Here is an 18,813-nt window from a genome sequence, read left to right on the forward strand (position 1 = left end):
TTACAATGCACACTTCACTTCTCTACAGAGGAAAAAGGACTGTAAGCTATCTAAACTAATACCTGCCACTGGGGGCTATAACAATGGTACCCTCAACTCATCTAACAACATTGTCAATCTTTCCAACCACACACTTAGCCCAGCAGAAGAAATTTATCTGTTAGTCTTTAAGGTGCCACCAGACTCCTTGTTGTTTTTGTAGTGAGCCAGCCACTCCCAGTCCCTATTCAAGCCCAGATTAATGGTGTTGAATTTGCAAATGAATTTTAGTTCTGCTGTTTCTCTTTGAAGTCTGTTTCTGAAGTTTTTTTGTTCAATGATAGTGACTTTTAAATCTGTAATAGAATGACCAGGGAGATTGAAGTGTTCACTTACTGGCTTGTGTATGTTACCATTCCTGATGTCCGATTTGTGTCCATTTATTCTTTTGCGGAGGGACTGTCCGGTTTGGCCAATGTACATGGCAGAGGGGCATTGCTGGCACATGATGGCATATATGACATTAGTGGATGTGCAGGTGAATGAGCCCCTGATGGTGTGGCTGATGTGGTTGGGTCCTCTGATGCTGTTGCCAGAGTAGATATGGGGACAGAGTAGGCAACGAGGTTTGCTACAGGGATAGGTTCCTGGGTTGGTGTTTCTGTGGTGTGGTGAACCACCAGCAACTACACACCACACCACAGAAACACCAACCCAGGAACCTATCCCTGTAGCAAACCTCGTTGCCTACTCTGTCCCCATATCTACTCTGGCAAAAGCATCAGAGGACCCAACCACATCAGCCACACCATCAGGGGCTCATTCACCTGCACATCCACTAATGTCATATATGCCATCATGTGCCAGCAATGCCCCTCTGCCATGTACATTGGCCAAACCGGACAGTCCCTCCGCAAAAGAATAAATGGACACAAATCGGACATCAGGAATGGTAACATACACAAGCCAGTAAGTGAACACTTCAATCTCCCTGGTCATTCTATTACAGATTTAAAAGTCACTATCATTGAACAAAAAAACTTCAGAAACAGACTTCAAAGAGAAACAGCAGAACTAAAATTCATTTGCAAATTCAACACCATTAATCTGGGCTTGAATAGGGACTGGGAGTGGCTGGCTCACTACAGAAGCAGCTTTTCCTCTCCTGGAATTGACACCTCCTCATCTATTATTGGGAGTGGACTACATCCACCCTGATTGAATTGGCCCTGTCAACACTGGTTCTCCACTTGTGAAGTAACTCCCTGCTCTCCATGTGTCAGTATATAATGCCTGCATCTGTAACTTTCACTCTATGCATCCGAAGAAGTGAGGTTTTAACTCACGAAAGCTTATGCCCAAATAAATCTGTTAGTCTTTAAGGTGCCACCAGACTCCTTGTTGTTTTTGTAGATACAGACTAACACGGCTACCCCCTGATACTTGAGTCCAATTAGGAATTGCCACCAGCCAATTAGAATGCTGTTTTTTACATTGCTACCAATGGAATGTGCTTAGTACTTATATAGCGCTTTTCATCTATAAATCTCTACGGGTAAGTATCATCACCCCATTTTACAGATGGGGAAATTAAAACACAGAGAAGTAAAATGATTTGCTGCAAGTCAGTACCAGAACTGAGGACAGAACCATGATCTGATTCCTAGTCCAGGGCTGTATCCACTGGAAAATATGGCCTCCCTAACTTTTTTCACTTTGTTTTATTAAAGAAATTGCAATAGTTGGGAAAAGGAATTAAAAAAAAATTAGATCGCATCACTAACGTTGCCAAAAAAGGAAAAATCCAATGCTATTTTAAAAATCTAGAATCCATGGTTTCTTCTGCCCCTTCCTCCTAGTGTTGGTGTGTGGAGCGTGCTCTCAGTCTCTCTCATACACTGAGCCTTTGTCTGTCAATTCTGCAACATTATGGATAAAGATCCAGATGAGGCAGCGCCTACTCTGCCCCATCCTGTGAACTGTGGGCAGTGCCAGCCTCAGGGAAAATGGCACCCTGGGAGAACTTGTATTTTGGCACCCTGGCCCACAGGGGCACTCCATCCCCCTCTTTGTCCCGGGTCCCCAGAGCTCCCCAGGCTCCTCTGCCTCCCCCCAGTGCTAAAATTTGTATTGAAAGGGGTGGTGGAGCTCAGCCCCAGCAGAAATTAAGTACTGGCTGGGCACCCAGCTCTGTAGACAACGCTGCAGCCCGCAGTGGTGCAGAAGTAAGGATGGTATATATGGTGTACTGCCACTCTGACTTCTGCACTGCTGCTGCAGCTTGTGGTGCCTGGCGCTCGACTCAAGACGGGCTCTGCACTGTCACACGTGGGCTGCATCTTGCTGGAGCCCATGGCCATCATTTCAGATTTTGGGGGGGGGGGGGGGCGCATCATTTCAGATTGGGGGGGGGAAGGGCAACCAGGGCCGGCTCCAGGGTTTTGGCCGCCCCAAGCAGCCAAACGAAAACAAAAACAAAAACAACAACAACAACAACAAAAAATAAAAAAAAGCTGCGATGGCAATCGCGATCTGCAGCCACAATTCGGCGGAAGGTCCTTCGCTCTGAGCAGGAGTGATGGACCGTCTGCCGAATTGCCGCGGAACAGCTGGATGTGCCGCCCCTCTCCGGAGTGGCCGCCTCAAGCACTTGCTTGGTAAGCTGGTGCCTGGAGCCGGCCCTGGGGGCAACTTTAACCAGAGAAAACTACTTTTTTCCCCCCAAATAATTTAGAAATTAGCTGACAGGAGCACTGGATCTAATTCCTATATAGAGAAAGAAAAAAGATATACAAACACCACTTTGAGACATATTTTAAGTTTATATGTAAGTTTAGAACAATCAGGAGATAATACAGCAAAATATTCCCAATCCTAAACCTTGAGGTATCAGTTCTGGAGCTTTAACACAGATATCAGAAACACAAGTTTGATACTTTGTTCACTATTTTTAGGAGAGAGAAATAAATATTAATAAAATCGGCTTACTTTCTCTAACAGACACACTCTGCATTATTGCCATTATCCAACTTTATTTTAGTCAATTGTTTTTAACTCCACTAAAAATATATTTACTTAATTTTAACATATGTGATTAAGGTTTATTTTTCTCTCTATTAAAATCAGGAATTTATTTCTCTAATTATTTTGGCATTTCTGTTTACCGATCACAATCATGTACATGACTCACTACATTTGACTCCATCATTCGCATCGTATTTGGAACTGCACCTATTCTCATACAAATTTTAAGTTATTTTACAGCTAGAACTACAAATACCATTTGAAAATAAGTGACCTTCACCTGCAAAGTGTCTAAAGTTATATGTTTAGCTAATCTTTTTTAAACTGGCATTGCTAAGGTGCGTAAAAGCTAAATTTATATTATAGAAGGATACTATTATTTGATTGTAGCACTTTAAATAATAAATGACAAGACAAAGCACGTATGTTAATAAAAGTACATAAGAACGGCCATACTGGGTCAGACCAAAGATCCATCCAGCCCAGTATCCTGTCTACCAACAGTGATCAATGCCAGGTGCCCCAGAGGGAGTGAACCTACCAGGTAATGATCAAATGATCTCTCTCCTGCCATCCAGCTCCACCCTCTAACAAACAGAGTCTAGGGACACCATTCCTTACCCATCCCGGCTAATAGCCATTAATGGATTTAACTTCCATGAATGTATCTAGTTCTCTTTTAAACCCTGTTATAGTCCTAGCCTCCACAACCTCCTCAGGCAAGGAGTTCCACAGGTTGACTGCGTGCTATGTGAAGAACAACTTCCTTTTATTTGTTTTAAACCTGCTGCCCATTAATTTTATTTGGTAGCCCCTAGTTCTTGTATTATGGGAACAAGTAAATAACTTTTCCTTATTCATTTTCTCCACACCACTCATGATTTTATATACTTCTATCATATCCCCCTCTTAGTCTCCTCTTTTCCAAGCTGAAAAGTCCTAGTCTCTTTAATCTCTCCTCATATGGGACCCGTTCCAAACCCCTAATCATTTTAACAACAAGGAGTCCAGTGGCACCTTAAAGTTATTTGGACATAAGCTTTCAGGGGTAAAAAAAACCTCACTTCTTCAGATGCAACTGAAGAAGTGAGGTTTTTTACTCACCTCTTTAAGGTGCCACTGGACTCCTTGTTGTTTTAGTGGATACAGACTAACACGGCTACCCCCGGATACCAATCATTTTAGTTGCCCTTCTCTGAACCTTTTCTAATGCCAGTATATCTTTTTTGAGATGAGGAGACCACATCTGTACGCAGTATTCAAGATGTGGGCGTACCATGGATTTATATAAGGGCAATAAGATATTCTCTGTCTTATTCTCTATCCCCTTTTTAATGATTCCTAACATCCTGTTTGCTTTTTTTTACTGCTGCTGCACACTGCGTGGACGTCTTCAGAGAACTACCCACGATGACTCCAAGATCTTTTTCCTGATTAGTTGTAGCTAAATTAGCCCCCATCATATTGTATGTATAGTTGGGGTTATTTTTTCCAATGTTTATTACTTTACCTTTATCCACATTAAATTTCATTTGCCATTTTGTTGCCCAATCACTTAGTTTTCTGAGATCTTTTTGAAGTTCTTCACAGTCTGCTTTGGTCTTAACTATCTTGAGCAGTTTAGTATCGTCTGCAAACTTTGCCACCTCACTGTTTACCCTTTCTCCAGATCATTTATGAATAAGTTGAATAGGACTGGTCCTAGGACTGACCCTTGGGGAACACCACTAGTTACCACTCTCCATTCTGAAAATTTACCATTTATTCCTACCCTTTGTTCCCTGTCTTTTAACTAGTTCTCAATCCATGAAAGGATCTTCCCACTTATCCCATGACAACTTAATTTACGTAAGAGCCTTTGGTGAGGGACCTTGTCAAAGGCTTTCTGGAAATCTAAGTACACTATGTCCACTGGATCCCCCTTGTCCACATGTTTGTTGACCCCTTCAAAGAACCCTAATAGATTAGTAAGACATGATTTCCCTTTACAGAAACCATGTTGACTTTTGCCTAACAATTTATGTTCTTCTATGTGTCTGACAATTTTATTCTTTACTATTGTTTCAACTAATTTGCCCGGTACTGACGTTAGACTACTGGTCTGTAATTGCCGGGATCACCTCTAGAGTCCTTTTTAAAATATCAGCGTTACATTAGCTATCTTCCAGTCATTGGGTACAGAAGCTGATTTAAAGGACAGGTTACAAACCATAGTTAATAGTTCTGCAATTTCACATTTGAGTTCTTTCAGAACTCTTGGGTGAATGCCATCTGGTCCCAGTGACTTGTTACTGTTAAGTTTATCAATTAATTCCAAAACCTCCTCTACTGACACTTCAATCTGTGACAATTGCTCAGATTTGTCACCTACAAAGGACAATTACTCCAACCAGGACAGGTTAGGCATTTTAGAACTCACTACTCAAAGAATTAAAATTTAAGAATAAGAAAAATAAAATTATGAAATGCACAGACCAATCAAAAAACTAAACTAACAGCACTGTAATCCTTAACGAACTTTTAAAGAATAAAATTTCAGAGAATATATGTGCCTTGCGCATTTCGACAGGAAGTACCAAGAAGTAACAACTACGACATGTGAGAGAGAGAGAGAGAGAGAGAAAGAGAGAGAACGTGTTTGCGTTGGAGCGAGTGTGCCCGAGTAAGTGTGTCAGCATGCTGTCTCTTTAAGCAGAGCATTTAGGAGCCTGAACAGCATCCCCGGCAGAACCAACGTCAGACCCAGAGGCACCAGCACAGACATGCAGCCCCTGACTACCCAACCCAGACAGTGGAGACTGGGTACACGGGTGAGGGAAGGGGGACACCCCGACACCAGCGCCCCCTCACCACCATGCCCCACCCTGCACAGTGGACAGGAGGCAGGCTCTAGCACCTGAGCAGCTTGGCCAGGCGTAGCTCCCTGGGCACTGGGGGGGAGGGGAGGCAGGAGCAGCAGTGGCTGCAGACAGAGGGGGAAGAGGGGCACCCTGGCTTCGCAGGAGTTACCTGGCCGGTCCAGCTGCCCTCCTGCAGCTCAGTCCGTCCACCCTCTCCAGACACTGCCGCGCCTGCCTGGCTGCCTCTAAGCCCTGTTGGCTGTCAGTGGGTCAGAGCTACCAGCACGGCACCCCCGTGAGCAAGGCAACCTGAGCAATGGCTCAACCCTCCCACCCCTACGGCAAGCTCTGATTGTGGGTCTGGGTCTTACATCCCCTCCTAGGCCAGCTTCTGCCACATGATTCTCAGCTGGGAATCTGTCTCCTTACTGCCCATGCTGAGTTACCAGAATTTGTTATCTGCACCACCAGAATGTTGAACTCATGGGGGTGAGGCAGGTAAGGCAAGAATGGGATTTGGGGAGATATTCCCTCCCATTTTTTCCTGCCCTGGATGCTGAACATACAGGCCGTTCAAAACACAGTGCCAGGCCTGGCAATGGGTCAAGCAGCTGGATCACTGTCATTAGTTCCACCCCTTTCCCACCAGGCATTTCTTCAGGTCTAACAAGGTGTGACACTTTTCCCTCCAGGAGCATCTCTCACTCAGCTGTGGGCTAAAGTGACCCTGCAGATGCCAATGGGGCTTGTGGTGCATCTGGTCTTTAAACACTGAACCCACATTACGATGGCAAAGCCTTTGGAGTCTAGCCTTCTAAAAAGGAATATTTTTTTTCTTTATGGATTCTAATTTCCAATTTATTCTGACAGAACCATGCCTATAGGCTATGCTGTTTCTTACATAGTTTTCGAGAAGTTTAGTTCCTTTCTCAGATGGACTATAATCTTCAGAGTGCTGAATATTCAAAGGTTCTGCGTTAGTAACCAGGAATCTGGGGACTGTCAGTGTCTCCTGATATTTCAGGTTTGGCTGGTAAGACAGGTACCCTTAAATGAAAAAGGACAGAGGGGCCTCCCTTCCTCTCTCACATTCCTTAGTAATGAACTTGATTCATTTGTCCGTCAGCTGATGACGTACAACAGCTCAAAGATCGGTGCAATATGCACCTGAGGCATGTAAAGTTAGCCAACAGTAAACTGCTTTCTCTTCTGGAGCACCTGAACCTTGCGTCACCACTCTGGCTCATGCTTTTTGATTCTTCCTGGTGGCTGTTTGTGTTAATTGTCCACCATTTCATCTGTCTTTTCAAGGAAATGAAGAGACCTGCAGGTTTGAGATCTTTTCCTGAGATTTTTTTTTTTAGGAGAGGATTGAATGAGTATTGTACTCTAATCTGTAAGGAGAGTCCAATGCACCGGGGAGGCAATGGTTCTGGTGTGCACGTTTATAGAGGATTGATGCACCAAGCAGTCATTAGATGTCCAGAAGTTTTATAAGCTGGACTGGGCTGTTACCACTTCCAAATTTTTCCCAGTTCTGACTTGGGCCTGGAAATTCAGTAGTAATCAGGTCCTTCATGCATATTACTAACCCCAGTCAAGGCAATCCCACAGAATGATGCGACTTGTGGGCATCATCATCCTAAGGTATCTACCACTGAATACCTAACTTACAGGTATATAAATCACAGAAACAATGGCATTGTCTGTCTCATTTCCAGGCAGCAAGTGCGTGAGCCTTCCACAATGCGTGTTCTTACAGGACTTTGGCATCTGACGGTGTTTGAACTGGTAGAAAGATCAGTTGCCCCAAATACCTGCAGTTGCTACTGGACTGTATTCTCCGTTTTTTCTGTTGTCTCTAATGTGGCAGGTCAGAAGCAGTGTGTCATGCAGCAATCTACAGCTCTAGTCCAATCTACAGCTCTAGTCCAGATACTCTTTCCAGAATATCAACATACTTCACTGAATTCTTTCTGCACACACATGATCAGTCACCCATTTCAATGCAGATGTTCTCTAGTGCTTTCACTGGTGGAGGGATAGGCCAAAGCTGTATGTAGCTTTCCAGAACATAAAGACATCTCCTTACCATGTATGACCATGTTATGGTAACTTTGTATTCTTAGTCTGCTATTAACCACAACGTGCTCTCTAGAGAGCCTAAAATGTCTGCTTCTCTGGGCAACCTTTTCAAGTTTTTTTTGTATTGGAGAACGGTCCATGATCCACCTGGAGCTGATATGACTTGGCTAGAACAATGAACCACCTGCAGTTGCTGGAAGTAGGGAGGGTGATCCTTTACAGTTTTACAAGACTGATCAGGCAAGCCTCAAGCCAGGGGGAGAGATAGCTCAGTGGTTTGAGCATTGGCCTGCTAAACCCAGGTTTTGAGTTCAGTCCTTGAGGTGGCCACTTAGGGATCCAGGGCAAGATCAGTACTTGGTCCTGCTAGTGAAGACAGGGGGCTGGACTCAATGACCTTTCAAGGTCCCTTCCAGTTCTAGGAGATAGGATATCTCCATTAATTTTTTATTTTATTTTAAGCCAGCACGATGCTGCACAAATGTATGGATAAGGAGGGTCTTCATTAAGCCTTTGTTAATTACAACATGGCTAACTCTGGTTTGGCTGCTCCTCCGCAGGGATGGTGGATTTTTAATTAGTTTCAGTTCAATGCTATGCTGGAGAAGGAGCATTCCCTTTATTGCACTGGTCCTGGAGATTACTGCTTCACTCTACAGAATGAGGAAGTTACTTCACTGGCATTGCTCCAGGATGTACTTGCCACCAACTAGTGGCAGTCTAGTTGTTATAATAAGCACCTTGCAGAAAAGCAGTTGTCTTATATCTGCAATGCACCATTCACACCCATTGCCCAAGTTTGGAAAGCACTTAGCACGTTGTCTGTGCTTCTGGAAATAAATATTGATAATATAAATAATAAATATTTCTTAGAGCACCTCAGATATAAGACAGTTCAAGCAGGAAGTGTAGGGGCTGGTCTGAGTTTGATTATTGCACTTGGTTGTGCGTTGTAATTGTTTCTATTGTAATTGCAGAGTTGCCACAGTGTCTCTCTCCAATCTTGGAGTGTAGGAAAGAAATTAGCAGCCATTGCATCAGCCAGCTGGTGCAGAGATGTCAGGCTGGTATGAGGATCAGAATGTCACTAGACTTAAGGGCCAAGATTGAGTGTATCCATTGACTATTTGCAGAATACTTCGGTGTCAGTTGCCTGCAACCTTGTATGTCACTGAGTGGCATCAGAGCCTGCCAGATTCTCATTGTATATCTGGTGAGAAGACAGCCTTGTAATGGGGGTTAAGCATTCCCTTTACATTTGTAACATAACTTCAACCTTCTGAAACACTACCTTGGAGTGCTCTAAGGCCAGGTCTACACTACCCCCCTAATTCGAACTAAGGTACGCAACTTCAGCTACGTGAATAACGTAGCTGAAGTTCGAAGTACCTTAGTTCGAACTTACCTTGGTCCACACTCGGCAGGGAGGCTCCCCCGTCGACTCCGCGGTACTCCTCTCGCCGAGCTGGAGTACCGCAGTCGACGGCGAGCACTTCCGGGTTCGACTTATCGCGTCCAGACTAGACGCGATAAGTCGAACCCAGAAGTTCGATTGCCAGCCGCCGAACTAGCGGGTAAGTGTAGCCAAGGCCTTAGATGCTCTTGATACAGGGATAGCTTGGTGCCACTATACCAGTTGGTGTGGACTGTGCCAGTAAGGGAGATCAACTGGGAGGTGTCTAAGGACCTATCTCGGCTTGAGCAAGCGTGATCAGGCATGAAGGTTCATTTATAGCCATCCAGGATGGTGTAGGGAGGGAAGAATTCCCTGCCTGATACAGTTTTGTCAGACATCCAGTCTCTAGTTAATTGGCACAGGGAAAGAAGTAGGGATGACAAGAGGAAACATTAATTGATATTTACTAATTTGGCAGAAACCCATTGTGGTTGAGTGAGTTGATTGGCTTCTTATTTTACCTCTAACCCAAAGACAGGCAGGGAAGAGAGTGGATCATTGATGCAGTGTGAGATCAGAAGTGGGGATGTACTTTAATATCATATACCTCATTTGGGCCTCATTCTTCCATTACTCAAAGGGTCCGTTGGAGGATTTCAGTCTGTGGGCCTAAATCCCACGTGAATGAACACATGGTGATGCTTCACCATATCATAATTTGACTCCAAAAAGGGATGACAGTAGAAATGTCTGACTGCCAGGTAACAACTGAAGGTTTGACAGACACTGTACATCATTAATGAAAGCAGCAGACTAAAGCTCAACCCAATGCACCTTCCTAGAGTTTTTATTTCTAATCACAGAAATAAATATAGTTGCTGTGGCAACATCTAACTGTACATCTTTCCCCCCCCTTTGTGATATTAAATACAGTGATAACTTACACTCTGGGACTGAGAAAGTCTCAAACAAATTAAAAATGATGCTCTTCCATTACAGCAGATACACTCCGACCTCTCTCTGATAGGAATTCTCTGATCTCTGACACATATCTGAATAAAAGCTTTGGTTTTTTTCCCCTAATTGATTCTCTGAGGTTCTCCAGAACACAGAACAATGGGCCAAACTCTGCTTTCCTCTACAAAGCAGCAATTCACACTGAAGTCAACAGGAACTGCAGCCATGTGAACAAGGGCAGGATTGGTCTAATGTTATTACTGTAAGATCTATCACACTTTCCGATGACCTCCTGTTAACAACTGCACTCAAACCAAAGAGCTAAAAGCAACAAAAACAAAGATATACTATAAATACTCTCTCTCGTGGCATCTAGCAAATGATGTAAAGACACAATTGGAAAAGCACCCTGAACTGCCTGTCAGTAACATGTTATTAAATATTTTTGTCTACTACCACCACGACCATGACATTTTCCATGTTCATTTCACAAATGTGATCTAGAGTTCACTTACTGTTAGATGCTGGAACAGCCATGCCCTCATGATATTTGTGGCTACTTTGGGAAAGATGCCACGCTTTTTATGTCGCTTTTTGTCCTTATCTGGATCATCATCATCACCTGTGCTGGGGGAAGCTACACTGTTGTCCAAGCCGTCACCTGTAAATATAGTGAATCAAATTTTGACTTATGCTATCTTTAGATACTTCAGTCAAAGCCTGACTTTGGGGTATATGAATATTTAAATGGGATATAAATTCTTTTGTGCTGTAATTCCTGGGGAGGGGGAGAAAATAACCTCTCTCAGCCAAATTCTGGTTTATTCTGAACAACTATAAGAATGAGATAGCCATTTCTCTCATTTCATTCAGCACAGCAACAAAAAAAGTGAATTAAGCACCCTGCTTGCCAAGCTGGAGGAGGGGGAGTCTCTTCATTACCTTCACAGAAATCTCTCTGTGTTTACAGATCAGGCAAATGGTGTTTGACTCAAATTGTGGCTTGTAATGTATTGATGATGTTATGTCACCTTAACATGCAGCAGCCCAGATGCCATGTTCCACTCTGAGATGCAAAGTTCAAATTAAGAGTCAGCTTGCTGGCAAATCTCTTGTACCATTTGGTCCTCTACCCAAGTTCAAAGCGACAATAGTAAGATAGAGCCTCAATCTATATTAAGACTGGAATTTTCAAAGCATCTACATGCCCGACTCACATTCACTTTCACTGGGACTTGGGCACCTAATCTCCTGAGATGCTGTTAAAAATCCCGGCCCAAAGAAATTCATGCTGGGTTAACTACACTTATACCAATAAAACTGGATAGCAGTGGCTTTTGTCGGTGGTGAAATAGCGGCCTACTGTGCAGAGAAAAACAATGGTTTTGAGTGCCTGGTCAATCAGTGCACCATTTTTGTTTAAACCCCAAAACGAAGTTCATAAACAAATCCATATAGTGATTTATTCTCTTCATCCCCCGCGTGCGGATTGAATGATGTATCATGGCTTCCAAGGATAGTACTTTTATGATAAGTGCAGAGTTGTGATGCAATTAGGCAAGTATTCTCTACACCCCGAGGCAAGAATGATCAAGAAAATAAACTGAACTGAGCTGAATCAAGAGTTTAACTCTGTTCTGTTAGGAATAAAAAACAAAAGATGGGTTTTGGACTGTCAAAATTGTCATACATTATGTAGAGTTTAACTAAAAAAAGTGACAAAGTTTTATATTTTTAGTATTTTACATTTTTATATATTTTACTACTGACTGTAGTGAATTTGTAGCTGTCCTTATTGTGTGTATTTAATGCAAGACTAGACGTGAATATTCATATTTATAAAACAAGGTCCTCATGAAGAGTCCAGATATCTTTGGCTGATAAATTCTTTGAAAGCTCAGTAGGTTAAAAAAAAAAAAAAAAGAAAGAAAGGCTTTTATACAGAGAAGCAATTCACCATATAAAATAATAATTCATAAAAGAAACATGAGCAAAGGAAACAACTCAACAGCATTTAAAATTTCCATGGGCTAATCCACTTTCTATCTGTGAGACAAGAGCAAGGAAAAGAAAAATATTACATGTTCATTGATTAAAAATGAAAAGCTTCTAACCTAATGACACTGTCTTTCACCACCTCCCTATGATTGTTTTACCGCTATTTTTTAAATATACTTTCTATCCATTTCTAACCCCCCTTCAGATTAATTTAGTAGGCAATGCCTAGTGCCTGACTAGAAGAGAATTCATTGATAATTTATGGAAATATGTACTATAATCCAACGGAGATGACTTTTTTCCAGCTTTGTGCATCAATAGATAATCAAGGCCTTAAAGCAGCCTGAGCTTCCCATTACCTCAGGCAAAAGAATTCCTGAAAGCATGCCTTCAGGGCACCTGAATTATATACTCCATTAGGAGAGGAAAAGCTTTCTGCATTCCATGTATAACACTCCCCAGAACCTTTCCTGTTTATTTCTGCTGTATGAAAGCAGAAGCATTAGGAACAGAATTTTTTAAGTGAAGACTTATGTAGATACAATGGAGAAACCTTTCAAGCGAGAGCCAGATCACCTCCTTCAATCCCTGGCAGTGACCTATCCCAAATAAAAGGTTTCTGTTACATCATTAGCTCAAGCCAAAAACAGCCTTGGCTTAATGCACAGTTTGTTCTTCCTACTGTTTTTAGGCAAATACAGCTACTTTACTCCCATCTGGGAGGGAAATTACACTGCTGGGTTGTAATCTAAGACAAGATTTTCATTGGAAGCAAATGCTTTCAATCCAGTATAAATACTGGTGCATGTTCAGAAAAGCCTAAAACAATAAACTCTAGTCCTGTCCGACACAAGTTAGGGAAGGTGAAAGGGGGAAGTGGATAATAAAGCAACAAACTATTCTAAAAGCAAATACTTTCATATATTTTAAATAAATTGTTTAACCTCTTCCACTTTTTTAAATTGAAAATTGATCCTGTAAAGACTAAACCTCAGAGGAAAGTCTAAATGGTCAATTGTGTTTTTTAACATTTCCATTCACTCTGCAATTTGATACAGTCACCTCTATGAGGTCTCCAGAGAATTTCTTTCCCTTTTTTTCTTTTAACATCACTAACCAAACTTGAAGAACCATTGACCAACCACATGGTAGCAGCTACGAACCACATTTGTAAAATGTCAGCAGTGACTTCATTCCTGAAGTTGACTTCTCCTAGCGCCAAATGAAGGCAAACTGAAAAGGTGGAAATAATCATAAAAATGATGCTAGTCCATAAACAAGCTTACAGCCTCATTAGTATAGCAGTAGGCTCCACTGGGTGATTTATGCTCGTTTTGCTGATGCCATGAGGAAATGCCATAGGGCAACTTTAGCCAACTGCTAATGGTTTCTGACAGCTTCTTAGCAACTAGTGCAAGCAACGTTGTGGCGTTTGCTAGTGACAGAAACTGAAAATGTCATATTATCTGCCCATGTGTCACGAAGCCCGTGTGGCAATTAACTAGTAGGCCAGTGACTGAGGGGCCAGAAGCTCTTTAAAATGGCCTTTGGCTATTCGGGGAAGAGTATGCACACTGCTTGCATTCGTGTTGCACATATGCAACATTTTAATGCAGAAATCTGGTTCAGACTCCCTCTGCCTCAGTCACTGATGAGTTTGGTCCACTCAAATCCTTTTGTCTGCAGAGAAACTCCCAGTTGCTTTCTCTTTAAGCATTGCATGACATTATCAGAGGAATTTAAAGTAATCTGTCTTGATATAATTGTTTGAAATGGCAGTTTAATTGGCAATACCTGATTCTCTATTTTTGAACATTGAATCCAAAAGGTGCTAGCTGTTTTTCTGCTCTCTCACAAATTAGTCTAAAAGGATTTAAGATCACTGAAGCAGACTCATTGCCTGTCAGATTGCTAGGAGCAAAGGAACTCTGCACAGCAACTAGACACTATTTAAAAAACACCGAGCCTATAACAAGCATAAGGAGAGTCTTGGCTCCACATTTCAGTTTCCAAGCTATCAAAACCATACACTATATGTCAAACTGTCAAACCTTTCAGCATGGCCATTTGCCCTTTCAAATAATATTTAAGAATTGTTTTTACAAAATTTTATAGGCTATGGTCTAGTGAAAGAGGCCAACCAACAAAGAAAGGAATTTGTACTACAATTCGTCCATGGACAATTTCTTGTGAGACCTGGGCCTATCCCCATGGAGTAAGGCAGGTGACCTGTGGCAGCTCCCAGGCTGTCAGAGAGCTCAGATTTCAAACACACTCAACTCAAACGTCCCAGAGTTCCCTATTTAAGCACACCCAGGCATTTAGGCTGTGCTATCTTGTTCCTTTCAAGAAAGGATAAAGCAGCATTTATTGTATTCAGACCATTCAATGGGTCAGACTGGCCATGTCAGCAGGGGTTCCTCTCATTCAGGTCAACCTCCCCCCCACGCCCCCAGACACATTCTCCTCCTACAACTTCCCTTCTTTCCCCTTCCTCCACACCCCAAAATTTGTAGACAGAAGCAGCAAAAAGGCAACCAAGTTTGTAACAATCCCATAGCAGGCAATTATTCCTGGTGTTTATGGGTGATCAGTTATAGACATTTGTTGGCAAAATAGGTACTTTCTATATGTGCTTGCATTCATTCATAATAATGACGTGCTGCAGCCACAAAAATCATATGACAAGTCTAAACAATTTTTCCTAGTTTTACAATGAGCCAAAACAAGATCCTGCTGCAATATTAAAAGATAGGAAGTATAACTTTTCATTAAATATATTAGGCCTAGGACAAATTTTCAAACATAGAAGCCTGAAATTAAGCTCCTAAATCCATATTTAGGCTCTAAATAAAAATGACCCAAATCTGCAAACGTACTGAATACCCCTTGCTCCAATTCATTTGAATAGGAACTGCAGATGCTCAGCACCTTGGAAAAATCAGGACAACTTCTCCTTAGGTGTCTAAGATCCCAATCCCACAAACATTTGCACATGAATGACTTTATACATCAGAGTAGTTCTGTTGAGTTCAGTGGAACTACTCATAGGCGTAAAGTTAAGCATGTGACTAAGTGATTGCACAACGGGTCCAATTCAGAGATTAGGAACTTAACTTCAAGTACCTATGTTGAGAAATGTCGGCCATAATTTATACTTCATACAAATTCATATATTTACACATAGCGGGCCAAATCCTGCTTGCATTACTCACGTTAGTGGATTATTTGCATGAACAAGGCCAGAAAAATATGGCTCATTCAATACAATTTTTTCTAAATACACTTGGAAAAGGAGTTAATTTTCTAGCCAACATTTTTTTTAGGCTATGGAAACCTCATTAATTGTCTTAAAAGTTAACTATAGCTTCTAAGACAAACTGAGAAATACACTGCTCCCCAAAAATATTTTCACAATACACAATTTTATGCAGTAAGTTGCTATTTCACTCTAGGTAACAGTCATATGATCAAATTTGCTTTAAAAATATTAATATTTTTTCCATTACAAGAACACTTCTTCTTCTTAAAAGGCTAAATTCTAATCTTTGCTCAAGAGCTGAACATTTTGAACATTTTAAAGGAGATGTTATTCAGGGGGATTATACTGGTTAAATTAGATTAAAATTGCTGGGGGGAAAAATAGCTTTGCTACAAGTCTGAAAAATTAGACAGCACAACCAAACTGCAGGATGGAATCTACATTCCAGGGTCCAGCTTTTACAATCCACTTTTAGATAAGAATCTAAATCCACCACTTTAAGGAGTTCACTGAAGAAATGTGAAAGAAATGTACCCAATAGCACTGGAAAATACTCTCAGCAACTTTTAAGTGCGCCCTGAACTGGAAGACACCATTAACATGGGACTACGCCAATGTCCTTTAAAATAAGGAGAGCTCCCTAAATTTAACTTTTTGTTTTTTCAAATCTTTCACATTAATGGCTGTTTCTATCTCTTGGAGTAATTTAGGGTTGCACATTTTTGTGCTTAATAATCTAATACAATAAAAATATCTGCTCTGGCCAGAGACTATATTGGATTTTGTATTAGAGTGACATTGTTCTCAGTTCCAGTGAAACAATAAACACACAGCTTCTCTTCGTTCATAGTCCTGTAGATAATGTTGTCTTTTTAAACTCAATACAAAGTAAAAATTAAAAAAGAACATTCAGGTATGTGTTCCCCTTTACTTCTGACTATTTTTATTATGAGACACTTCAAATTCTCTAAGTAGAATATTTAACTTTTAATCATTTATTCACAGCTCTGTTGTTTGGGATGCAAGAGGAAAAGACCAAGAACATAAGCCTTTTGGTAACCATTCCTGATCTTAGGTATACTGGAATTTTTTCCACAGTCAAAACTGATGTCCATATAATCAAGACAAGTTCACAGTAAAAGGCATTCTGGGAAGTTCAGTAGACATCAAAACGATGTTTTTGTATCGGATTGCACTGGAAAGACTTGTTTATTAATGAATAATTTAAGCTAGTATAATGTTCCAGAGAGATTTTAAATAGCATCAAAACAACTTTCTTCAAACTTACATAGGAAGAGTTAATTACAAGCACCTCTCATGATATTTTCACTATTCACTCAGATGCCCCTTACTGAAATATGTAAGATATGTATTGTATGCTAGCCACCAATTTGCTGCTTTCACACCTGCACTATAAAAGGGCCCAATCATACTAAATACTGAGATTTTCCTGTAAGATGGATAGCATTTTCCAATGAACTCAATGAGAGCCAGAGACTCTCACCTTTGAGAAGGAGCAGGCCTGAACATGCTGTAAGTCTAGACTGGGACAAAAGGAATTACTCTATCAGACCCTTACTGCTACTGTACTTGGACTGACTGGAGCTGGGGAATATAGAATATGTGGACCGCCCATTCAAATTTGAACCAGGAAAGTAGTGACCAAAAGTCATTTCTAAATGAGAGTTTTTCAGAGGCCTCTGAGAAATGGGTTACTAGTCTAATTCTAGTGGACAGATGTTCCCCCTCTAACTGGCACTAAAATCTGAGGAGTGAATGGCTATGAAGACTGAAGCACCCACCCACTCCAGAAGAAGGTTGACACACGTTGGCATGATGCTTGCACAGCCATCATCCAAGCTGTACCTGTTCTGTGCTTAAACAGAAGGTTTCACGTGACAGGCCTGTCAATCTGGCAGCTTTCACAACAACCACATTTATGTTTTTTTTTTTAAATAAGTAACATTCCCCCATTGTGACACTCTCTCAACTTGCCAACACCCAAACGTGGGACTAGAAGTGAAAACAGGGAAGACAAGAAAAACAGTAGTGTAGAAAGGTTAAAGTAGCTGTGGGATTTCTTTATCGTAAATAACATTTCCTGTTACTTAAATTTCACAAATAGTTATTTCTGATGCACGTGCATGATTCAATGCCTGCTGAAATAAATAGGAAGAATCACATGGACTACACTGGGCTTTGGATCCAGCCCCAAAAGACTTACAACAATGGATGTTTGGGGTCAGGGTGAATTTAGAGCATCCTTTTTTGCAATGAGGGACAAATTACCGGTAATTAAGGAACAGGCTTGTTAACATGTTTAATGAAAAGAGGTAATGAGGAACAAAAAAGGTTGAAAATGAGCAACAGCAATGCACAAACACAGTATGTGTGGGTTTGCAGGCATATCTTAAAGAGGTGCATTACATTTTTCATGCTAGGATTCAGACCATGACACAAACAGCAGGGGATTGCCAGTCACGGATAGTATCCATATTTACAAGTTACTAAAGGAAACAGTTGCAAAAATATCCTACACAAATATTCGTATATGGTGTAACCTGGCCAGGTATAAATTACACTCTGGCATTTGACAAATTTTCAAAGTTTTTTCTTCTTGAATCATTGTACTTTGTTCTTTAGAGACAGAAGCACCTTTTTCTAGTAACTTGATCCTCCTTTTTTACTTGAATTCCCCTCAGGCAAACAACCAGCAAATTAGCTGTCTACACAAAGAGTAAAAACAGCATTGATGAATAGGGAAGAAACACTGATTTTACTCATTTTCATCCATTCAGCAGTTTTTATAGCTAAACACCAAGGAAAAAAAATCTGCAAAATGTAGTACAACTTCTTAATGGAGTCCAGGAAAGTCCAGTATTATGGACAAGTTGCAAGATATTTTTAGAGTTATGTATCTATACTCTGTATTAAATATTAAAAGGAAAGCAATTAATTTAATGGGAAGCCAACAACTTTCTCCTGCCAAAAAACAGAAGCTTACTTTGGGAAGCTGTAAGAATAAATACTGCATAGAAAGAAAAGTACCTGGTTAAACAAGAAAAATATGCTGTTTTAACCAAGAAGAGTCAAAAGATCTTAGAAAAATCTAGTATAAATGTCATAACACTTGTTGAGAAAAAATGGATTCAATATGAAAAAAGTTACATACTTTGTTCAGATATGTTACTTTTAAAAAACCTTTTGGCACATTAGCTGAGAAGCCGACCTATTATGTTGTCAACAAGAAGAAAACAGACTATCTAACTAGA

The 18,813-nt window shown here is 41.0% G+C and overlaps 1 protein-coding gene across 12 annotated transcripts in view; it reads right to left on the bottom strand.

The window, feature by feature from the left end:
- The window catches only part of MEIS1 (Meis homeobox 1), a 129,433-nt gene that overhangs the window by 51,146 nt on the left and 59,474 nt on the right, over nucleotides 1-18,813 (bottom strand). For all 12 annotated transcript variants that reach the window (XM_005287244.5, XM_042857190.2, XM_005287243.5 and 9 more), the window contains one exon: nucleotides 10,797-10,942. In XM_005287244.5, the coding sequence (XP_005287301.1) occupies nucleotides 10,797-10,942 (146 nt within the window). The remainder of the gene's footprint in view (nucleotides 1-10,796; nucleotides 10,943-18,813) is intronic.

The sequence above is a fragment of the Chrysemys picta genome, chromosome 3, assembly GCF_011386835.1.
Source record: "Chrysemys picta bellii isolate R12L10 chromosome 3, ASM1138683v2, whole genome shotgun sequence".
Classification (NCBI taxonomy): domain Eukaryota; kingdom Metazoa; phylum Chordata; order Testudines; family Emydidae; genus Chrysemys; species Chrysemys picta.